Source organism: Lutra lutra, chromosome 12 (genome assembly GCF_902655055.1).
Source record: "Lutra lutra chromosome 12, mLutLut1.2, whole genome shotgun sequence".
Taxonomy (NCBI): Eukaryota; Metazoa; Chordata; class Mammalia; order Carnivora; family Mustelidae; genus Lutra; species Lutra lutra.
Window position 1 is genome coordinate 95,806,835 of NC_062289.1, and position 23,601 is coordinate 95,830,435.

Genomic DNA, 23,601 nt, shown 5'->3' on the forward strand with positions numbered 1-23,601 from the left:
CGCCACCCTGTGTGGGGCATTGAGGGTCTGCCGTGCAGCCCAGGTGGCCTTGTCACCATCACAGATGATGCCCGATGGACCCAGCAGTTGGCGGTGTCCCAGCCAGCCCAGGGAGCCAGATTGCTAGGGAGTTCGGGCTTGCCTCTGTTCATCCAAAAATAGGCACACAGGCTGTGCCAGGTGCTGGGAGCACAGCCAGGAGGAATGCAGACACCTCCCTGCCCCACCGCGCTCACTCTCAGGTTGGCCGAAGAGATGCTGAAGCACATACTGTGATCACTCCCCCTAGTGCCACACTGTCCAGATGCCCACTTCCCAGCTCGGCAGATTTGTTGACGGTAAGACCCATGTCCAAGGTCCTAGAGTCTGTCAGTGGCAGAGCCAACATGCAAACCCTGGCTTGCCGCTCACTCCAAAGCCCTGACCAAAGTTTGAGCAGGCAGAAGAGGAGTGGGAGAGCCTTCTAGAAAATGGGATCAAGATTGAACAAAGCCCTAGGAGCTGTTCTGTCCCTTCTGCCACTGGTGCTCATCCCTGTCCCCTCTCCCCTTGAGGGGACTGCAGGAACCCATCCTCATTCCTATCATGCCAGTCTTCAGGGAAAGGGCAGGCAAAGAGGAAAGACTGAGCAAGGCACTGATGTCATTCTTTCATTTATTCATTCAGTAAATGTTGTCAGGCACCTGCTGTGTGCCAAGCCCTAACTAAGGCCTAGGATGCGGTCGATTTTGGGAGAGACAGACACTAACAGGAAACCCATAAGATCATTTCTGATGTGTTGAAAAAAAGACAGACACACACACCCCTGTATCCTATTGGGAAAAGTAAATCCCCAAAAGGGAATTGAGGCATGGCTATGAAGAGAAGAGGGACTGGATGTGGAGATCCCCAAACTTAGCAAATATCCACAAGATGGTTCCTGCCATTTTTAAGACTTGGAAAGCCTGCTCGGGTGCCCAGGGTGGTGGCAAGGATTCGGGTTTTGGAAGTAGATTAGACTTCATATCTGGTCCCAGCCACTTCCTTACAATGACCTGGGGCAAGTCCCCTAAACTTTGCAAGCCTGCAAAATGGGGATGATAATTCTTCCCACATAGGGTTGCTGTGAGGTCACACGAGGTCAGGCATGCCCCACACCTGGCATGTAATGAGCACGCAGTTCAGTTTCCCAACCAAATATTCGATCACGTCCCATGTGTGGGATGTGGGGACACAGGCATGCAAGGTGGGTCGCTAAACCAGGTCCTTGAGGTTGGGGGCTTTTTTTGCTGACCCTCCAGCATATTCCATCACAGCTTTACTCTTTTAAGTTAGATTGTTGAGTTTAGAGTTTTCTTCTTTTTTAGATTTTATTTATTTATTTATTTTTTTCAGTAATCTCTACACCCAATGTGGGTTGTAAACTCACAACCTCGAGATCAAGAGTCATGCTCTGGGGCGCCTGGGTGGCTCAGTCAGTTAAGCATCTGCCTTTGGCTCCGGTCATGATCCCAGGGTTCTGCGATGGAGCCCTGCATCAGGCTCTTTGCTCAGCGGGGGCCTGCTTCCCCCTGCTTGTGCTCTCCACTCTCTCTCTCTCTCTCTCTCTCTCTCTCTCTCTCTCTTTCTGACAAAAGAATAAAATCTTAAAAAAAAAAAGTCGCGTGCTCTACCAACTGAGCCAGCCAGGCACCCCACAATTACAGCTTTAACATCATTCCTTCTAGATCAAAGTGCCTAACTACAGAACTGCCCCTGCTTCCTTGAACCACCCCCCAAAACGCCCAACACACACCGAAGGAATTCTCCTCCTGAAACAACCCACGTTTCCCCAGGGTGTGTGTGCGTTCTTGCTGGGAAAAGACCATCTGACGTTCAACTACGGGTGCGCACTTCACGGCCTTCAGTGGGTTTGGGAGGGGCATTGTGAACCATAAACCCAGAAGTTTCCCCCTAAACAAACTCTTTGCCTCCACTGAATGCAACACCACAGGGAGGGGAGCCGGACCTGGTGCCTGGCACAGCGGGAAGCAGCCCAAAGGGGAACCGAGAGAAGAAACAGCCAAAGGGATGGCTTTGGGATCCCTGCCGGCTGACAGAGTGTGGGCAGCGGTGGAGATGATTGTGGCAGAGGCTGGGGGATGGGAGGTGTCACACTATCTCTCACTGGTTTTAATCTTAACTTTAATGTGAAATGTAATTACAGATTCTGAATTATGGTGGCAAGCTCATGAGGGCTGACTCATCAATTAGCCAGATTTATACGCTCGGGGTTCTCAGATATCTATGACCCTGATGTGTCACCTCAAAGCTCTGAGACATCTGTTCTGCCAGTTCACTCTCTTGGGGAACCGTGGGGTCGAGAGAGCCACTTTTAGGGCCGGCTTGGAGGGACAGCCTGACCACACTCAAGCAGCCTGGAGACCGTACGTGCCTCTGCAGTCCCCACTCTTTGAAATCTGTGAGGGCCTTGGCCTGAGAATCCAGAAATGTCAAATACACATCTTTAGTCCCACTACCTCCATTGGAAACCATGCGAGACATCACGAATGGATTACCAACACCTGCTGAATCGGGACCCAGCCTCGGGCTCCTTCTTAGCGCAGCCTTCCAGGCAGCCCCTACCAGTCACCTGGCCCTTGCATGGTCTCAGCAGAAGCATAATCAAAAAGGAAGCTGTGGGTTTTGATGCAGAAGGCCCGGGTTGAGTGCTGGTTTTGCCACTTGCTGACTGACACATTGGACTCCTCATGGTACCCACTGGGGTGCCAGTTTGTCCAGGTGAAGGCAGGGTGAAAATCCATATGAGGTAATCAGTGGGAACGTCCTTTGTCTACTCTCAAACCCCATGCAAGTGAAAGATGGCAGCAACCAACAGAGGAGAAAGAAGGATGCCGACATCCCCAGCATCCTGCGGAAAAGTGGGCGTGATCCCCCTCCACAGCCAATCCTCAGTGGGGCTGTGATCAGCTTTCTGCCCTCCTCTGTTGCCCTGGAACAGAAGCCAAGCATCCACGTTCAGACCGCACAGGAGCTGCACCCCGGGCAGCCAGCTGGCTCCGACAGAACGGCCAGGGGCGTGTTCTCCAGCCTTCTATACTGGAGGGGCCCCATGGCTTTGGCTTCCAGAGGGCCACCTCCCCTGACTCCAAACATCCCAAGAGAGGTAGAGGATTTAGGAGAGGCGTGACAAGCAACTGTCAGTTTGTTCTCTCTTTTGCCCTCATGTTTATTACACAAGTAAGCCTCTGTCAAATCCAACCCAAATACGTTGTTTAAAAAAAAAAAAAGAGTGGGGAAATCCAGACAAACAAAAGTGGAAGTTAACACCACCGGTAATCCCATGATTTAGAGGTATTATTAACACACAGAACAGATCCTTGCATTACTTTTTTTCCTGTGGTGTATATCCACACACCTATTTCTTTTTCAGGAATTAGGTCATTCTATACTATACCATTGTATAATTTGGGTTTGGTTGTTTTTGTTTTTTTCACTTAAAAGATGGTGAATGCTTTTCCATAGTAATAACTATATGGACACTGTCTATCTATTTCAACAGTTTTGTGTTTCTTAGATCCCCTTACTGTTCAGAATTTTCCTTATTTGACAATTAGCTCTGTATTGTTGGACCAGGCTTCCAGTTTTTCACTGTAATGAGCAGCTCTGGAAAAAAAAAAAATCCCACTTGGCTTCACCAATGTATCTGCTTCCTTTGGTGAAATTCTCAGACACAGGATCACCGGGTCATAAGGACGAACATATCCAGGACTTCCATATCCCCCGGCCAAATTGCCCTCCTGAAAGGGCATACCTAGCTCCGATCTCCCCAGCAGTGGGAGTCCCCGTTTCTCTCTCCTCGTTGAAGCCTGCAGGTAGAGAGCCTCAGGCCCAGAACTCTCTCCGGCTGCCGGGTCCTATGGCCGGACCCCTGAGGGTTCTTCCTCTCCCGCTCTCCCTCTCCCTCTCCCGCCGCTGAAGCTGGCCCGAGAGAGTCCATAGCCAGGAGGGGGCAGGGTCCTGGTGCCACGTGGCGCGGCCACCCGCAGACCCTGACCACCTTCCTTTCCACCCACACCCCCAGACGCCTTTTCTCGAGGCGGGCTGCCCACACCTTGTGACGGGACAGCAAGCTTTTGAGCTATCATCAACCTTATCTTCCTTTACAGCTCCTATGGAGTTAACAGATGTACGCACGTCTGAGGCAGTCATGCGGCAAGAGACTTTGGGGCCAATCCTTCCCGTTTTGACAGTGTGTAATCGAGGTGAAGCCATAAATTTTATAAACAAGAATAAATGACCCTTAGCAACATATGTCTGCTCGACCCTTCCAAGGTGATCGTAAATAAAGGCACCTGCTTGCTGGGGGAGGGACATGGGCGCTACAGATGGCCGGCAATGAAGGCTGAAGGCTCTGTGCCTTGGGAGCATCTGGTGGGGGACAGGTCACCCTGCCACCCCCAGGTCCTCAGTCAGCTGGATGCCTTTCTGCCATTTACTCAGTCATTCCTGCAGGCTGCCTTTGCCTCTATACCCCCTACCCCCAAACTGGTGCCTGCTGCTCACCCTTCCCCAGAGAGGTAGCTTAAAGCAGGGGTGGTAGGGTCCCCTCCCCCAGGGTTTACGATACCCTCTTCTCCTCCCCTCCCCTACTTCACTGTCAATTGTGACCTCATCACCACTGTCCCAAGCCAGCCCCGAAATGGGAATCTGAAAACTGGGATTCTCGTCCCAGCTCCACTGCTGCCTGCAGGGAGACCTCAGGCAGCATGAGTCACTGTGGAGAGGTAAGAGTGTGCTAGAGGTGGACAGATCCAAGTTCAAGTCCGAGTATGGCTTCTTACTTGCACACCACCGCCCAAAGTGCTTTCTCCCCGGACCTCAGTTTCCGTGTCTGCATCTGCAACAAAGCTAAGGATTCCTGCCTGAGGGGGCGGTGGGGGGTGGGCGGGACATGCTAAATGCACAAGCTGCTCTCGTATCACACCATAGAATATTCCTCGTGTTGCTCGAGAGCTCAGTAAGCGTCAGCCGTTTATGAGGATGTCATCATAGTCATCACGTCCCCCTCCCCCAGCGGACCCTGTGGGATTCTGAGCAAGCGACCTCACCTCTCCGGGCCTCATTGTCCTTACCTGTAAAATGGGGAGACTACGTGCACAGGCCTCAGTGGGTTCCGAGAAATAGGAGACATCGAGGTCCACCTGAGCAAACAGCTGAGAGTTGAGAAAAGGTTAGTTGTGGTGGTGAAGGGCGTAGAGCCCTGACTTCAAGCCTAGCTCCACTTCCTAGAGCCATGTGACCTCGAGAAAGCCGTTTCTCCCAGCTGTGCTGGTTTCTCACTGGAATTTACAGATGACAGCGATGTTCATAGTACCACCTTCGTGGCTGGGTGGAAGAATTAAATAAGCCATTGCAGGTAAGGTGTTTAGCAAGATACCTGGACACAATCACTACTCAATTTGTGGTCATTTTTAATATTTACTTACTAAATTCTCTCTTGGCCTTAGTTTTCCCATCTGTAAAATGGGAATGGTGATCTCTGAGATCCCTCCCGGCTCTTACCGCTCTGTCTGAATACTGGAGCCAGGGCCCCTGGTCTGACTGGGACCGCCCCGCCGCCAGAGGCCACGTGTGTCCCCCGGCCTCAGCAAGTCCAAACCAATGAGGGGCACTGCTTAGGGCTCTTTTGAGCTTCACCCGTGCCTGAGCTCCTTGGAAGTGCTTTAAAAAGGAGAAGACAAAATCAGCGATAGCTATTTCTTTCTTGAGCAGCTCCCACGTGCCAAACCCATGGACTTATTCCCTGAACCATTGGAAGCTGAATCATCAGCCCCAGTCGTAAAAGATAAAAGGTTCAGCCTGGTAGAACAGTTTACTGGAGGCAGCTCAGCTGTGAAGCCGCAGGGCTGGAACCTGAATTCAAGTTGTAACAACAACTATGAAAACAGTTAACTTGGGGCGCCTGGGGGGCTCAGTCAGCTGAGTGTCTGACTCCTGATTTAGGCTCAGATCGGGATCTCAGGGTCATGAGATCAAGCCCCTTGTTGGTCTCCGCACTCAGCATGAAGTCTGGTTCAGGATTCTCTGTCTCCCACCTGCTGTCCCCTCTCACTCGTGCTCTGTCTCTCTCAAATAAATAAATCTTAAAAAAAAAAAAAAACAACAGATAACTTGCTGGGGGTTATGCTAAATCCTTTTTTTTTTTTTAAGATTTTATTTATTTTTTGACAGAGATCACAAATAGGTAGAGAGAGAGGGAGGAAGCAGACTCTCCGCTGAGCAGAGCCAAGAGGACTGAAGGCAGAGGCTTTAACCCACTGAGCCACCAGGCGCCCCCTAAATCCTTTTTTTAAAAAAGATTCTTTATTTTAGAAAAAGAACGTGAGGGGGGGCAGGGGCAGAGGGAGAGAAAATCTCAAGCAGTCTCCATGCTGAGCACGGAGGCTGACTCGGCACTTGATCTTACAACCTAGAGATCATGGCCTGAGCCGAAGCCAAGAGTTGGACACTGAACCGACAGAGCCACCCAGGCACCCCTAAGTCCTTTAAAGTACCACCTTATTAAACTCTCTTAGTGGCCTCTGTCTATGGGGTCGATATTATCGTCCTTCCTATCTCACAGATCAAGAAGCGGGTCTGAGAAAAATGGAGTGAGCCACCCAGAATCATGAAGCTAGGAAGTTTCAGAGCTGGTCTTGAACCCGAGTCTGCCTGGGCTGATGCCCAGCTCTGTGTCTGACTGTTCACTGCCCTCCATGGTCTCAAGCATCAGAGACCTGGCCTCCCCAGCCTACCCTGCGAGGCTGGAGCTCTGTGAACTCCAGAGGCAGGCAGTCTGAGAGTCGGATTGGCTCATCAAGAGTGAGCTGTGCTGGTTATTTTATTTATTTTATTTTTTAAAGATTTTTATTTATTTATTTGACAGAGCATGAACAAGCAGTGGGGAATAGCAGGCAGAGGGAGAGGGAGAAGCAGACTCCCCACTGAGCAGAGAGCCTGATGTGGGACTTGATCCCTGGACCCTGGGATCATAATCCGAGCTGAAGGCAGACGCTTAACCCACAGAGCCACCTGGGGGCCCCTGCACTGGTTATTTTATTTTATTTAAGATTTTATTTATTTGACAGGCAGAGATCATAAGTAGAGAGGCAGGCAGAGAGAGGAGGAAGCAGGCTCCCATCAGAGTAGAGAGCCCGATGCAGGCCTCTGGGATCATGACCTGAACCAAAGGCAGAGGCTTGAACCCACTGAGCCACCCAGGCGCCCCTCCACTGGTTATTTTAAAGAAGGGATACATCCCCAGGACTTCTGTGGTCTGCCTCAAACTGTCCACGTCCTGTGAACACGTGTGTGCGTGTCTGTCCTGAGAGAGTGTGCACATAGCCTCTGTCAGAAGTGTCTGATTCTGTGGAGTGGGAGAGAACACAAGGAACATCCCCAAGGCCTAGATGTCCTCAGCCTGGCTGTCCCCTGCCTCTGCTTGGGCTCAAGCATGGCCTTCCACGAGGGACTCCGGGAGAAGGAGGACAGCATGCCCAGTTGGGCTTGCAAAGGTGAGTCCCCTCAGTAAGCAAGACCAGGACAGCTTGGTTACAGTATTGCCAGGAAGACTCCTAAGCCCGGGTGAGGGAAGGGAGGGATGAGCCACAAATCCTTCCGGGTGCTGATTTATGTAGCATTCATGCGGAATTTATTATACAAGGAATTTTATTCAATTAAACTTGAAGTGCGTCTGGATTCTTAAAGGTTCAGTAGTGATAACTGGGACAGAGCGATCATAAAACTGGATGGGCTGTTGGAGGAAGGTGTCGTGGGGGAGGAGGCGAGGGTGACATTGCAGCTGACGGGGAATTCGGAACCGGGACATTTGTCATTGGGATGTGTTACAAGTTCAGGCTGAGAAAATTACTCGGTGAGAAACGCACATTAACAATAGCCAGGAGATATCAGTTAAGGGAAACTAGGTTGAGAAATGAGACAGGAGAATCTATTAGCGTCTGACATTGTTCTTGGCAGCCCAGGTCGTGATTAAAACGGCTGTCAAGGGGTGCTGGTGGGGGGGCAGTCGCAAGGCCCCGTCCTGGGCTGGCACCTTGGTGCTGACTTCCGGACTGACTCCCGGAGACAAGAAAGGGGCTTCCCTCGAGCCTCAGTCTTCTCCCCTGCAGAGAGTGCCCGTTTCGGGGTCGCTGTGAAGTCTGAACGAGCATGCGGTCTGTGGGGTCCCTGGATCGGGGCCTGGCCGGTGGTAAACCCCTCCCGGGTGCTGGCTGGTGTGAGGATTCTCTCACTATCCAACCACCAGCGGGGGAACTAAATGTGTCCCCGCCCCGAGAGTCTGGCGGGGCAGGGGAAGGCAGGTGAGCCAGCATACCGGAGTGCCCATACCCCAGAAGTCAGGATAAATAGAATTTTCACATGCTATTTTTAAAAAATCCAAGTTATGCAAAAGACCTATGATCAACAGGGACTCACACGTTTTTAACTTTTATTTTTATTTTTTTTAAGATTTTATTTATTTATTTGAGAGAGAATGAGTGAGAGAGAGCATGAGAGAGGAGAAGGTCAGAGGGAGAAGCAGACTCCCCAAGGAGCTGGGAGCCCGATGCGGGACTCGATCCTGGAAGTCCGGGGTCATGACCTGAGCCGAAGGCAGTCGCTCAACCAACTGAGCCACCCAGGCGCCCTTAATTTTTATATTTAAGTACTCTCTCTGCCCAACATGGGGGTCGAACTTACGACCCCACGATTGTCGCACACTTCTCCGACTGAGCCAGCCAGGCGCCCCGAGGCCTCATAATTTATAAGTAAAAGCAGCCCACTGTTTTCTTGCTGGAGCCTGCCCTCAGGTGCAAGGGGGCTAGATCTTGGAAGCTTTCCCAGCCTGGTGCAAACCTTCAGGTCCCACGGGCTTTGTGCCTAGTCGTGTGTGTTGTTGGCGGAGTTTTGCATTCACGTTTCCCCGCCAGGCTCCAGATACGGGAGGCTATTTTGGGGAGTGCATGGAGGGGTGCGCAGGCTGCCTTTTTCTTTGGGCTCCGCAAGGCACCGCAGAGGAGCTAACGTTCCCATCCAGTCCGTTCTCCGGGCCCGCAGAGCCGGCCTGCTGTTTTCTCCAGGCTGGCGATGCGGGGGGCCCCTCCCGAGCTGCCGAATGGGCCCTGCGCCCAGGCCATGTCTGGGGGCATGTCTGCGGGCCAACGCCAGGAGGAGGCTGAGACGGCCTGGGACCTAGAGGGAGAAAGTCAGGACTGTGATGGCTCCTCCCGGCAAGGACTGCTGGGGCCCGGGATCCAGCAATAGGCCGACTGCTTTGTTTCGAAGGCTCCCTCGATGCTGTATTGACTCACAGAGCTTCTCTTGTCCTTTGCAGGGTGTCTTACCATGGCTAGGGGTGTGGGGTTGTCGTTTCGGTAACTATGTCCTGCTCCTTCAGCAGGATCTGAAGGGGCAGGCAGAACTGAGTGAGGGGAGTGGGTCCCTGTCCCTGCGAGCTCCTGCCGCCCCAGCCTGAGCACCGAGCCCCTCCTGACATGCTGGTGCCTTCGAGGCGTTCAGCTCTGCCCCCCAGCACTGAGTACCTGTAGTGTACCAGGCCTGGTGCTAGCCACTGGGGAGCCCTCACCCTCACCCACGCTCGCTGGGGCCTTGGCCACACCTTCTTGGCTAAAGAGGGTCAGTGTGTCCTGCTGGGAACCCAAGGACGGACCCAGCAGGACGCACTGTCCCTGTTCCTTTGGCAAAACTAGCAGGCACATGGTGGTAGCAATGAGAGCCAAAGTCTGCACGTGACTGATGGTCTCTGTGGTCGCGGAGCCGCTGGCCAGGAGCCAGTGTGACCAGGCTCCCTGAGCCGGGCTGGTGCCTGGTGCTGAGCTGGGGCTGCTCGGTGAGTGAGTGATTGCTGCCGGAGTTCACCAGGCGGCTCGGCCCTGACAGGTTCGCAAGAGCCTGCCCTTCCGGAGTAATTTCCTGCCATTAGCAGCGTGCTGTCTTCACGTTCTCGGGGCCGCCTCCTTACCCTGCATAAGTATCCCCTTCCCAAGGACACAGCTGGCACTGGCAGAGTTGTTTCGTGTGGGGGCAGGGGGTGCGGGTGCAGGGGTGACAAGAGAAATGAAGTACAGCCATGGCACGGATCTCAGAGGCCGAGACCAGCAGAGAAAGAAATCCTCTGCTGAGCAGTGCTGTTCCCTCTCACCAAGGTCTCTGCCCCTCGTCCCTCAGCACTCCCCCACCAAGGAAGGCAGGCTCCCCTCCAGGAGGGTGGTTGGTCCCTGGGCTTCCCCCCTGCTGTGCACACGCCTCGCCTCGCCTCGCCTCGTGGGTCTGAACTGTCCCCCCCACGCCCCCCCCCCCACATGGGCGGGGATGGTGGCTCAGAGGCTACCAAACTGCCAAATCCCCTCCACCTTCCCCTTTAGAAACATGATGTTTACAGTCTGCGTGGCCAAGCTAAATCTCAAGTCCATTTCCAAGGGCCTCCGGTTCCATTCCAAATCCCCACGGCCCCTAGGCTTGCAGCGGGCACACACACGCACATGGCTCCAGCTTGTCCCACTTTTATTTTTTTCTACGTGGCTCTTCCTTGCAGCAGTCACTTGACCTTTCGGCAATACTCCATTCATTCACTCCCACGTCCTCTGTGACCCGGGAAAGGCCAGGGGAGCAGGCAGGAGGCTCGTGCAGCCCCACCCCGGCCAGGATCTTCAGGAATTGGGACGGGAAGGACACACCCTTCACCAGAGAGAGAGGTCTACAGATCTCCCCACTTTGCGTTATTTCCACATGCCTCAGGCTTGGTCCGACGGGTCATTTTTCTTGTATATTTTTTCCTGATTCCCCTCTTTCATGGCCGCATATCTGGCTAACGTGAAGAGATAGTCGCTGAGTCTGGAGGGGCAGAGAGAAGTCAATGGGATGATTTGAAATGAGAGATCAATGCTAACCGGGTCCTTCCCATATTAGCCTTCAAGGAGGAAATATAAATCATGCCCTAGGAACACTGGGCAGGACAGGGGTACGCAGCCAACTCGGCCTTGATGGATGGCCCTCCAGGCCCTCTTTTGTGACTCGGGTGACAGGGCTGAGGCCGGTGCTGCTGGACGAGGCTGCTACCCCCACCCAACCTCACAGGGCTGATGCACCTGATGGCTGGCTTCTGCACCTGCCAGCAGCTGGGAATGGGACACCCCAAACTGGAGAGGCCCAGCCTGCCCTAGGATGGCCGCAGTGAGTTCAGAAAGCCGCCTACCTCTCAGTGGTTCCCCCACTTTTCCTTGTACCCATGTTGAGTACTGACCACCACGCTCCTCCTCCTCTCCCGCCCCAATCCTACTCTCTTGAGGCCAGCTCCGTGCCAGGTCCTGCTGGAACCTTCCCAGACCCACGCTCCCACTGGGATCGTGCCCCCTCTGCCAATGCCTGACTGTCTCTCTGGGGGTGGGGGTTGTGACCAGTGGAAGAGATTCTGCTCTGGGGGTCCCCCCCTCCTGGAGGGTGGTGACATACTTTTATCTCACGTGCTCAGTGCCGCTTTCCTTGCTGAGGGAATGAACTGGCTCGGCCCACACACTCTGGACTATAATGTTCCCCAGAGATCACTACCATGGTGAGGAATGGAACCTTCCTCATTCCCTTTGGGCCCACCCACTTCCCAGGAAGAATGGAGCTGCTTGGGTCATAGCCCAGTGGGAAGAGTAACCACAGCAAGGGGCCAGACCCTGGCTGTGAAGTCACTTTCTGGACACCCAGGACAGCTCCCAGGGGCCCCTGGGTTCTCAGCCTGCCCCGGGGCCCCCAACTGCATGAGCCAAGGCTTTAACGGAATCTGGTGGAGCCTCCCCAGGGCCAGCCCAGCTCACCGAGTTCTGTGCGGGGCGGGGGGGGGGGGGGGGGGCGGCGCCCTGGGCTCGGATGGCCCTGAGCCCGCTTGGCCATGCTGTCTTTTCTCAGTTCACATGGCCCCAGGGCCTTGCAGGGAGGAGCTGAGAGATCCCAGCCTGTGCTCCCTGGTCCCTCAAACCTGAAAGTGGGCCCCTTGCTACACACTGTCCCTTTGTTTTTATGTTTTGTGCTGCCGGTTTTTTAACAGCCTCTCCCAGTGAAATCATCACCTCCCCAGGGAAAGGGACGGTGCCTGCCTTGTTCTCAGCAGCATCCCTGTGGCTGGCCCAGCACCCAGCACGTCGCAGACCCTCCATGGGTATGAAAGGAATGAAGGAGCATGTGGGGCCCCTGGCCTTATTGTTACTTGCCACAGTGGGCCTAGTTTTTCAGAGGGAGGCCTGGCATGCCCCAAATTCCATCTGAGTACCTGTTTAAGAACTTGGCCACGTTAGCGTCCGTCTCACCCATCTGGACAAGGGGCACCACACTGTAAGGGGAGGAAACACCACATTATGTGCACTCCGGGGTCCCGGGGCTGGGTCCCACACCAGCTGCTCCTTGCCAGTCTGGGTGCAGACGTACCAGACAGTGGACTGCCATCTGCCCTTGCTAGGCCCCTCCTGCATGTCCCCTCTGCCGCAGAACCCTTGCTGGGAGGTGCTCCCCCCAAACCGAGGCTCTCCGTCTGTGGCCCCTGCCCAAGTGGCTTTTCCATCCCTTAGGCACGTCTCTACCTCCCTGTCCTATGTACCGAGCACCCATCCTCCGTAGGGGGCCCATTGCTGGGCCTTTGGGTTTCTCCAATTTTTTGCTATTATAAGCATTGACGAGGTGGCTAGTTTTGTACAAATAACTGATTTGTTCTTTTGAGGCCGGAGCTCTGTTACCCGGGAGCTCTGTTACCCAAGATCGCTCTGGCCAACTGCTTGGGCCCAAGAACCTTACATGAGTGAGGAAAGTTTTATGATGGGAGGCTGTGGACAGAGCTCAGCTCGGGAGCAGCTGGCTCACCGCTCTGGCCAGACGTCACTTCTCTGAGCTCCAGTTCCCTGACTTCCATACACTGGGGGCTGCGACAGCCTCTCTGCCAAGGTTATCACGTGGCACCAATGAAATAAGGAACAGGAAGTGCCCAGCACAGCCCTGCCGACTCTCCAAGTGGGGCTTTCCTTCCACTTCTCTGGAAAGCTGGCTGGCAGCTGCTCTCCGTGTCCATGGAGGCTTTGCTGTGAGCTCTTTTAAAGTTTCTCTGAAAAGGCTGTTGGGAGCTCTTGGGGGACCCCCCACCCGACTCCACATCAGAGGTGTCGGCACAGTGGCTGGTGGGTCTATGGCGAGCTTCCCCCTTAGGCCCCCCAGAGCCACAGGGGCTCCTCTGGGTTCTTTTCTACCCAGCAGCCGGCAGGGTCCCTTCATGTCACCCCATGGCCTAAAACCCATCATCCATGGCTTCCTGGGGCTCTTAGGACAGAGGCAGACCCCTCTGCACCGATGAGGCCTCGCAGCCTCTGGTCTCACCGTGCCCCACACGTTCTCGCCCTGGACCCTGACACTCAGCTTCCTTTGTGTCCATTCCGTGCAGGGTCACCTCTGCCCCGACTATCCCCTCGCACCGAACACTGCCCCTCCCCACCCCCCACAAGCCTTCAACTCCTGCCTCACAAGGCATCCCTGTGCCCACGCACGTCCTTCACAGCCCTGCTCATGGTGTGACATCCCCTGAGGACAGACACCTGGTATGGCAAAAATGGCAGGCGAAGGTCTGTCCACTGCCGGCTGCAAGGCACAGAGCCAACCCCCCCCCCGGGGCCTGCCCCGTCCTCTCCCTCGGCCCCCTTACCGTCTCTCTGCTCGGCGGCACACAGCCCGGCAGAAGTGCAGCACAGAGCTGCTCTTGCCTCCCGACTGCAAGGAGAAAGTGGGTGTTGGCAGGGGTGGAGGAGGTGGGAAGCCGGTGTGGGGGGGCAGGCGTGCCCACAGCAGCCAGATGGGCTGGCAGATACATAGGGCCCTGTACCCTAGTGGGCAGTGTTCTGCTTCCAGGGGCCCTGCAGGGGTGGGAGAGAGACTGGTGAGGGTCTGGAGGGGACTCGAGAGGCTGGGGGCGGCTTCTGTCACCGGCAAAAATTAAAGAGAGGACTCAGTCAATGTCTGTGTTTCCAGGAACATGCCTGGCTGGCAGCCACCCCCTGGGTGAGACCCCCCAGTGCCCACCGGCAGGATGAAGGCTGTGAGTGGGGGCAGCTGGCTGGAGTACTTGTCGATCCACTGCTCCAGCTCCAGGATGCACCCTGCCTCGAATGTGGCATGTCCTGAGGGATGGAGAAGCAGAAAGACACGGCCATGACATCCACGGCCCACAAGACCAAGGAAACCACCCCGCGTCCCTTCTGCCCAGGTGTTCTGCAAACCCCTCCCATGGGCTCGGGAGGTCCTTCCTTCTCAGGGTGTAGGGGCCAGGCTGCCAGGGGACCCAGGGGACACCTAGGACAGAGTCCCCCCCACACCACCTCGGGCCCTCCAAGCACAGAGACATTACTTAAGTGAGCCTCCCTGGCTGAGGAGCGTGGCGTGGCCAGAGCAGAGCCAACATCCTGCAGCGAGCACTGGATCTGGGGAAGCAACAGAGGGTGAGAATGAAGATCCTCTTGTGGCAGGCCAAGCAGAGATGATGGGCTCCGCATGCAGAGGTGCTCCCTAGGCAGGCCTGGCAGGGACGCTCCGATCCCTTAGCTAGCTGGCATCTGGAGGCTGATGAATTAACAAGGTCGGCCTGAACACTATGCACGCCAGCTCTGCTGAGTGGGGCCCTGGGTCCCTCGGGGATACCCGGGTCACACCAATGACGAGTGACAAGCACCCAGTGACGGCCCAGTGACGAGTATCTTCTCAACCCGTCTTCACCTCCCTCGTGCCTAGGTCCCTCGAGGTTTTCCCCTTTTCTCTAAACTGACAGCTTTGGTTTTCCACTGTAGGACAGCTGAGCCAAGACACCAAACATGACAGTGCTTTCTAAACCACGAAGGACGAGCATCTGGGAGAACGTGGTCAGCCCCTGCATGACGAGCCACAGGCACCCGTGCCAAGGACACCCGCAACACCACCTTGGACCCTGTGCCTAGCCAGAGTCCACTCAAGCTGCGTGGGGGGCTGTCGGGTGGGTGGGGGCCTGCGGCCTCTGTGAACACAGTCACGGTGACAGCCTGCCAGGAGCAGGACATGGTGGAGGAGAGCAGAGGCTGCCCACCCAGCAGCGGACCAGAACCCTCCTTGGGCTGCGACTTGGGTGAGTTACTTGAGTGAGCCTGGTATCTCTGGGGCTTCCGGGGGGAGGCAGGTAACAATATTACCCCAGGGCTTGGCCTCCTGCAGCGTCTGCCCCTAGGACTGGAGGGAGCTGGCACCGGTTTGGGACTAGGACCCCAGCTCTAGTTGATTCCCGACCGGCATCCCCATGCAACATGGACAATGACCTCCAGCTCAAGTGCTTTTGCGAGGAGGGCAAGGCCCAGGCAGCGCTCCTGGGTAAAAAGTCACAGGCTGCACCCTCAGGGGGCCCTGGCCAGTGGGGAGACAGAAGGATCAGACCATCTCACCATCTTGGTGGTGCCCAAGGGGGGCCAGATGGGTAGCCCAGGCCCCAGAGGAGGTGATGTCAATGCTGTGACCCAGAGGACAAGGGCCTCAAGCACAGGTCAGCTCATCATGTCACTGGCCCACCTTCCCAGACTTTTCCCTCTGCAAACTCTGCTCAGAGATGAGCACATCTAGAAATGACCACCGGGGATATGGGGATATGACCATTTCTCCATTGTGAGGCTACAAACTATCCTCCAGTGCACAGAGGGGCCTTGTTCATAGAATGTTCCAGCAATTGAAGCGTCCCATCCTTCTGCAGCCCCCTCAGTACCCTCCATCTGTTCCCAGGAGCCTAAGTGGGCTCTGGCCTGGCCTGGAGGACTGCAGTAGGCTTAGGGCTGACCTGCAAGGAGCAGTTTCTAGTCTTGGGTCACCCTGTAGACTCTAACCTTGTCTTGCATGTTTGGGGGTGGGGGGGCGTGTCCCTCTCCACTGCTGAAGGCCTGTCTGGGGGCCAGAGCCTCTATGCTTCCTAAGTTGCACAACATGAATACTAACAGCCACAAAGTCCGAGGGTGGAGGGCTTACTGAAGCTGGCCTTCCTGGCTTTCTCCAGCCCAGAGGCTGCTGATGTCTGGGCCTGGAGCACTCTCTGGTGTGGCGGCTGTCCCATGCACTGTAGGATGTTACCTGCGTCCCTGGTCTCTGCCGCCCAGATGCCAGGATCGCCCCGCCTCCACTTGTAACCACCAAAAATAACAATAGATGCTGCTGAGCATCCCCTGGGAGGGGGCAGAATTGCCCTGGGTCAAGTCCACTGCACATGACATTTGCCCCCCAGGTACTGGCCTCACCACCTGCCTGGGAGGGAGGATGGTGTGTGTCCCTGTTTGGCAGGTGGAGAAACTAAGGCTCCCAGAGAAAGAGCGATTAGCCCCGGATGGCAGAGAGAGGAAGAGATGGTCACATGGCAAGTGCGGTCACGGCCGCCTGGCCGCACGGATAATAGCCCAGTGCGGGGTGAGACGGTATTACTTACTTTCTGAAGCTCTTCAGCAAACGGGTGGCCTTTCTCAGTGATGAATTCCAAAGCAAACCTATGAGGAAAAAGAAAAGAATCTTCCTCTAACAGAACGTGCCTGGGCCCTGCCTTACATGAGGCGGCCAGTTTGCTGGGGCAGGTCACCCAGCTAATACTGCTCAAACACATGGGGTAATTTTCTTGCTGACAAGAAGAATGCCAGAATCTTTCACTTGGTTAGCAGACGTGTGTTGCTCAAAATGCCTTTTCTCATACCCATTACTCAACCAGTCAATGCTTCCATTTTCCGTGCCAACTCCGGCCCAGTCCAGGCAGGTCTGTATGAGCGCAAGGGACACAGGCTCTGTTCGGCAGGACAGGGAGATGACTGCATGTGAACTGAGGTCAGCGCTCCGGAGGAAAGGGCCGGAGTCCTGTGAACCTGGCCTTGGCTGGGGTTCAGGGAGGGCTTCCTGGAGGAAGCAGTGCTAGAGGTAGGACTCTGAAGGCTGAGTAGGAGTTCCCTGGGAAGGCAGGTGGGATGGGGAAAGCCAAGCACCCCAGGTGCAGATCAGGACCCCAGCTCCTGTTTCCCTCCAAACTTTGCACCCTCTCTCTGCACCAGGCAGAGTCCCGGCAGGGAAAAGTCAGCGGTGCCTTTGCAGGATTCCTGGAGGAAACGATGGCAAAGGGACTATGAAAGAGTATGGGAAGAGTTCTGGAAACTGACACTGGATGGCAAAGATGAGGAAAAGTAGGGGCCTGAAGGGGCAAGGGAGGGTCAAAGGTGTCACTACCCCAGGAGAGCTGGAACCCCAATGTGCAGGTGGCTGGGCAAGAGTCGCTGGGGAGCAGGAGCAGAAATGCTCCCACACCTGCCTCCACTAATGTCCCATCTGCTGGTGCCTCCCATTGGTTGGACCCACCCAGAAGCTGAAGAATGAGGGGACTGGGGCTGACAGTGTTACCATGTGATGCAGGCCACGTCCTGGGCACACCAGCGAAGACAAGAGTGAACGGCCTCCGAAGGGCCAATGAAGAAACCCCAGGGCGCCTCGGTAGCCCATCTCACAGTGAGAACTAAACAGACATATGTGGCATTTGTCATCTAGTGTGGGACAGCTCTGTATGCTGGACACCGTCTGCCCTGGGCATAGCACTAGCCTCCTGCCTGGCACAAAGCAGGGGCTCATGTCCCTGCGACACAGGCCAGGCATTGGCCCCTCCTCGGAGCTTAGCGGCATCAGGCCCCCACTGCCTGCAGATGTCCCTCTAGTGTCTGTCTGCTCCCCAGCCCCAGAGCTGGGCTCTGGGAGCATGGGCTCCATGGAGCACGGGGGCTGAGGCGCTCTGCTGGGCATGCCTGGCACATGGAGATGCTCATTCACGTGCTGACAAAGAAGCCACCGCTGAGGCATCCCCGGTCTCCTGCCCACACGGACTGGGGGCTGATGGTTTGCTGAGTTGCTTGACTCAGACTGTGGATACACACCTCACCATCCTACCCCTCGGCCCACATCATCTGGTGTCTGCCTCTCCCTGCCGCCCTCACACACAGACCAAAGCGTCTGCCTTCTCTACTCTGCTGGCCAACCATCTGCATCTGCTGTTATCCGTCCTGAGCACCACACCTCATACTCGCCTGAAGAGTGGGGGAGCTGGGGGTGGGGTGGGGCGAGGCAGCTTCAGACAGGAGCAGGCAGGGCAGAGGGAAAGGAGCCTACAGCCCAGGAGCCTCAGGGACCAAAACACAGGCCCTGCGCCACCAGGCCAAGGCGGGTTCCTTGAGGGCTGGCAGCCGGACAGACCAGCCAGCACTCTTGGGAGCTTCACGTAAATTACGCAGACTGAAGCCAGCTCAAAATCAACCTCAAGGCCAATCCCGTTGGCCTTACCCAATAGCTGAACTTAATTCATCCGTTGTTCCCACGGCTTCAAACACTTGGTCATCTTTCGATCTCCTTTCTCCAGTGAAGGTGCTAGAAAACCCTGTGAAAAAATGTTTAGCCACTCAAGTGAAGATTTTTAAAATTTTTTTGATATGCTCCTTTTAAAGAAATTTTCCAGTAAGTAAATAAAATCTTTTTTAAAAAAAGAGGGAGGGGGGCACCTGGGTGGCTCAGTGGTTTAAGCCTCTGCCTTCAGCTCAGGTCATGATCTCAGGGTCCTGGGATCGAGCCCCACATCGGGCTCTCTGCTCCACGGGGAGCCTGCTTCCTCCTCTCTCTCTCTGCCTGCCTGTCTGCCTACTTGTGATCTCTCTCTCTGTCAAATAAATAAATAAAATCTTTAAAAAAATTTTTTCCACCTGAAGTATAACATATACGCTGAAAAGTGTTCAAACCGTAAGAGTACAAGCTAGGGGCCTCTGGGGGGCGCAGTCAGTTAAGGGTCTGCCTTCGGTAAAGGTCATGATCCTGGGGTTCTGGCATTGAGCCCCGCGTTGAGCCTCCCGATCGTCATGGAGTCTGCTTGAAATTCTCTCTCTCTCCCTCTGCCCCTCCCCCGGCTCGGGCTCTTTCTTTCTCTCAAATACATAAAATCTTAAAAAGAATGAAGTGTACGTGTTGAAGAATCACCACTGCCTGAATATACCCGTGATCAGCAACCACATCGAGAACTAGAATAGGGTCAGATCCCCAAAGCCTCCACGGACCCCGTTTCTGTTGCTACTCCTAACAGTAAACCCTACCCTCACTTCTTTCCTGATACACTTTTTTTTTTTTAATTTAAAGCCAATAAATTTTTATTTAAGGAGTTTTTACATGGGATTCTTCCACTGCCAGTCACTGCTCATCACCATAGTTCCTCCAAAGTTAGAATCCTAATCTTCAAAACAGCCCTTTTGAAAAGAACTTGATCAATCCACAGTTGTGACTGTCACTCCAGAGTTCTTGCAGCTGGGTTTCTTGCTTCTCCATTTGAATACGGACATACTTTAAGAACTCCCCACCTGTAATCTTTGGTATCCAATGTCTTTACTTCAGGGCCCTAGAAGTCAAATTGTCGAAGTACACTGACTGCTATTTTGGCAAACAGATCTAAAATCATTCCTTAACTATTTCTAATGCTGAAGTCTTATTTCTTCCACTCTACTCCACGAGCCTAACAGAAAATGTTACAGGCCTCATTGTCACCACACTTTTAAATCCCCCAAATCATGGACGAACCATCCTGCTAAAGAAATGAGACACAGAGGGGCATATTATGTATACATCATAATTATATTTCACATAAAATCAAAGTCCTCTGTATCTCTGCCTAGGTCACAATTTGCCTGTTCTCCCCTAACCACAGAGAAAGAGCACACCTGCTCCCTGAAGCCGGGAGCAGGCCTGGCGCTCACAGACAGGCTGTGGTGTTCTCCTGCTGGAACTCGGACGAGTTCAAGGAACACCATCTTACCGAGGTCCAAACGAGAGCCTCCCTAATTATGTCTGAGCCCAGAACACTGCCCAAACTGTAACCATGACCAAACATCCCCATTTTCTGGCCAAGGCGAAGGACCACTGTTTCTCTATTATAGCTGTAGCCTCTCTTTGTCTCTCCCACCTTCTAGCTCAGAGTGATTTAAGAAATCCAACTATAAAATTAGCCTTGCTTCCTACAGCATCCAATCCAGAGCGAAAGCCCCACTTCCTGGAACTCTCCCCCAGTCACCTACCATAAGCCCAGTCCTACAATAGGTCTTTCCAGTATCTTCTCACTGAGCCCACGATGTGCTATGCAAGGAGCTAAATGACCCAGCTTGACTGGACCACATTGTCCTTCGGGGTCTCTGCTGGAGGGCATCAACACTACCTTCTGCTTGTTGTCTCTGGGCACATTTTCTTTCCCCCCTTTTTTTTTATTGTGATAACATATACGTAACACAAAATTTACTGTTTTAACCATTTCTAAGAGTATAGTTCAGTGGCATTAAGTGTCTCCTGTACATGTTCACACTTTTACTACATAAGTATACATCCACCAAAATATACATACACTAGTAATCTGCACAGTTTTAAACTTTAGAAAATGTGTCAGACTGACATGTTCTTCCACATCTCACGTTTTTTTCTGTATGTTACATTCCCGTATTGTTTATTTTTTTTCCAAGATTTTATTTTTTTAAGATTTTTATTTATTTATTTGACAGATCACAAGTAGGCAGAGAGGCAAGCAGAGAGAGAGAGAAGAGGAAGTAGGCTCACCGCTGAGCAGAGAGCCCGATGTGGGGCTTGATCCCAGGACCCTGAAATCATGACCTGAGCCAAAGGCAGAGGCTTTAACCCACTGAGCCACCCAGGTGCCCCCCCAAAGATTTTACTTATTTATTTGACAGAGAGAGATCCCAAGTAGGCAGAGAGGCAGGCAGAGAGAGACAGAGGGAAGCAGGCTCCCCGCTGAGCAGAGAGCCCGACGTGGGGCTCAATCCCAGGACCCTGAGATCATGACCTGAGCCAAAGGCAGAAGCTTTAACTCACTGAGCCACCCAGGCGCCACTGTTTATTTTATTTTTTAAAAAGATTTTATTTATTTGTCACAGAGAGAGGGGAGCAGCAGGCAGAAGGAGAACAAGGCTGCCCGATGAGCAGGGAGCCCAATTCGGGACTCGATCCCAGGACCCTGGGATCATGACTTGAGCCGAAGGCAGACGCTTAACCAACTGAGCCACCCAGGCATCCTGTTCTGGTATTGTTTAAATAATCAAAGTAACATCCGCTCATTACAAACAATAACAGGATAGAATAGAAGTATGTACCATAAACAATGAATACTCTTCTGTTCGTTCCCTCTCAAAACTCAATCCCTCTCCCAGGTGTAAGCTTTCAGACTATTCTATGCCTATCTGAACACATACATACATACACACACAACACAGTTTTATCGAGGTGGATTTCAATTACTTGGATTGTCCTGCAACTGGCTTTTATCACTTAATATATCTTAGGCATTATCCTGGGCATCTAGGGTGCTTGGGTGGCTCTGTCAGTTAAGCGCCTGGCTCAGGTCATGATCCCAGGGTTGTGCAACTGAGCCCAGCACTGGGCTTTGTGCTCAGGGCAGAGAGTCTGCTTCAGATTCTCTCTCCGTCTCCCTCTGCCCCTCCCTCCCACTCGTGCATGTGTTCTCTCTCTCAAATAAATAAATCTTTAAAATATATATATTTTATATAGGTCTTAGGCATCCTTCATTTCATATAACATTTAATATTTATTGAGATCCATTACATAATTTTTAAGGACTGGGAACAATTTGGCAAAACTTTTTTTTTTAAGATTTTATTTATTTATTTGACAGAGACACAGAGAGAGGGGGAACAGAAGCAGGGGGAGTGGGAGAGGGAGAAGCAGGCTTCCTTTTGAGCAGGGAGCCCAATGCGGGGCTCAATCCCAGGACCCTGGGACCATGACCTGAGCTGAAGGCAGACGCTTAATGACTGAGCCACCCAGGTGCCCCAACAAAACTTTAAGATGGAGCTGACTCTTTTTATTTTATTTTTTTTTTTGGGTGCATGTTTCACTTGCCCCTACCTTTGTCTCCTGTTTTGGTGTATATCTTGGGGATCTTGGGTGTCTTCGAGGAAGACTGCGGCCTGAGGAGAAATAGACATCAAGACATGGTGAGTGGGAATGGCTTACCTAGTGTGACACCACCCTCGGTGGGTCTCATCTTGCTGCTTGTAGCCTCAGAGGCAGCATTTAACCCTCCTCGCATTTAACCCTCCTCTGCTGACACCATTCCCCTCTTTCTTCCTAGTTCTACCCTTTGTGGGTGGGTTCTGTGTCTTGCCCACATCCATAACTGCAGAGTAGCTCATGCTCAATAAATATTCATGGAGTTTACTGATCACTTTCCATAGTCTCTCCACTGTGTTGGATTCCTGGCATTATCTCCTAGAATCATCCGTGGAATCTTTCCACAGCCCCAAAGTTAGGAGTTACCTACACCCTTCATTTCACGTGGAGAAAACTGGAGTTCACAGGTCGAGACTTGCCTTCCCAGGTCACCCAGGAACACATAAGGCTGGATTCATGCCCAAGACTACCTTACTTCCCCCAAACTCCTACTTCCACCCATCCAAACTCTTATCCTCTATTCCACAAGTCTGGGCTTCTCAAAGAGAAAGCCTATCTAGGCCACTAACATTCTGTGAAGCTTCAGGTACACTCAAAAATGAAAAATTGCTAAAACAGAGTCAAATTCTGGCATTTTCAAATTGCCACATAAAGCCTTTAATACAGGCTTCAACACTGAAACCCGCCATTGCGAGGTTGTTCAAAACGTTCTATTACTGGATCTATGAACTATATGGATCCATTATTAATTCATGGTACGCTTCAGGTTCTGAGGTCCAGCGATGGGCTGCAAATTTAAAGGTCTATGATGACAGCCATCTTCAGAGGGAGTAGGTGTATCTCTGTGTCTTAAAGGAGAAACCGCCGCGGATATAGGTCAAAATCTGAACTGAGGCCCCACCTGACTGCAAGGCCTGGCACGATGGCCCTCCTGCCCCCCCCCCCCCCCCCCCCCCCGCCGCCGTGGGATAGGCCCTGCCTGGACGCCTGAGAGCTGGGCCGCCTTCGGACCTGTGCAAAGAAATCTTGGTCTCAGGCTTCTACGGTGCCCGCGTGGCCACGTGACCGCTTAGGCCTAAGAGAGGACGTCACCCGACAGCGGCGGCGGTGATCTCATAGCGGTGTGACGTCACCACAGCGACCACCATTCACGGCAGGTAGCCGAGCTGCCCGCCCAGCAGGCACTCACCCGTCCCCGTCTTTCACGCCCTGGGGGCGGTGGCTCTGGAAACGGGGACATAATAGCCTACCGGCGCCGACACCCCCGAGCAGGCCCAGGCGGCACCCTAAGCCCCACACAGCCATGCGCCAGGCAGCTAGTCGGGTGCTGACCCCGCCAGGCTCCCGTCCAGGTCTGGGGTGACTCCACCTACCTCAGGCCGCGCCACCGTCTGCCGCCATTTTCCATTGGTCGGCGGCTCTCGACCGAGGGCGGGACACTCCCAGGGGCTTGTTTTCCATTGATTTACTGAAGGGGCGGGGAAAGCCATGACGGAGCGTGATCCCCACACCTATTGGCCAATGTTCAAGCCAACTGGTAAAGGGACGCCCCGGTCGCGCGTTTTGATT

The 23,601-nt window shown here is 53.6% G+C and overlaps 1 protein-coding gene and 2 long non-coding RNA genes across 6 annotated transcripts; 2 read left to right on the forward strand and 1 right to left on the reverse strand.

The window, feature by feature from the left end:
- Positions 1–4,686: 4,686 nt before the first annotated feature.
- LOC125082047 (uncharacterized) lies at positions 4,687–18,496 on the forward strand. Of its 4 annotated transcripts, none has more exons than XR_007121869.1 (5): positions 4,687–5,212; positions 5,335–5,398; positions 7,351–7,535; positions 14,035–14,269; positions 14,847–18,496. It is a non-coding gene; the product is annotated as an uncharacterized LOC125082047 (long non-coding RNA). The 4 variants fall into 4 exon arrangements; XR_007121870.1 differs by having other exon boundaries at positions 4,705–4,766; positions 5,057–5,398; XR_007121868.1 differs by having other exon boundaries at positions 4,687–5,398; positions 14,035–14,501.
- On the reverse strand, positions 10,529–23,379 carry MMAB (metabolism of cobalamin associated B). The gene is made up of 9 exons (XM_047697179.1): positions 23,222–23,379; positions 21,988–22,049; positions 18,367–18,460; positions 16,490–16,547; positions 14,411–14,483; positions 14,086–14,183; positions 13,712–13,776; positions 12,299–12,358; positions 10,529–10,875 (listed from the first exon to the last, which is right to left on the reverse strand). The coding sequence occupies exons 1-9, from the start codon at positions 23,335–23,337 to the stop codon at positions 10,776–10,778; spliced, it is 726 nt and encodes a 241-aa protein (XP_047553135.1). The 5' UTR covers positions 23,338–23,379; the 3' UTR covers positions 10,529–10,775.
- On the forward strand, positions 10,794–11,871 carry LOC125082048 (uncharacterized). The gene is made up of 3 exons (XR_007121871.1): positions 10,794–11,002; positions 11,119–11,214; positions 11,513–11,871. It is a non-coding gene; the product is annotated as an uncharacterized LOC125082048 (long non-coding RNA).
- Positions 23,380–23,601: the final 222 nt, after the last annotated feature.

Coding starts and splice junctions, on each gene's coding strand:
- MMAB (XM_047697179.1), bottom strand. CDS start 23,337: ATGGCTGTGTGGGGCTTAGGGTGCCGCCTGGGCCTGCTCGGGGGTGTC. Junction 22,050..23,221: donor GGCGTGAAAGACGGGGACGG/GTGAGTGCCTGC, acceptor ATTTCTCCTCAG/GCCGCAGTCTTCCTCGAAGA. Junction 16,548..18,366: donor GAATTAAGTTCAGCTATTGG/GTAAGGCCAACG, acceptor TTTTCCTCATAG/GTTTGCTTTGGAATTCATCA.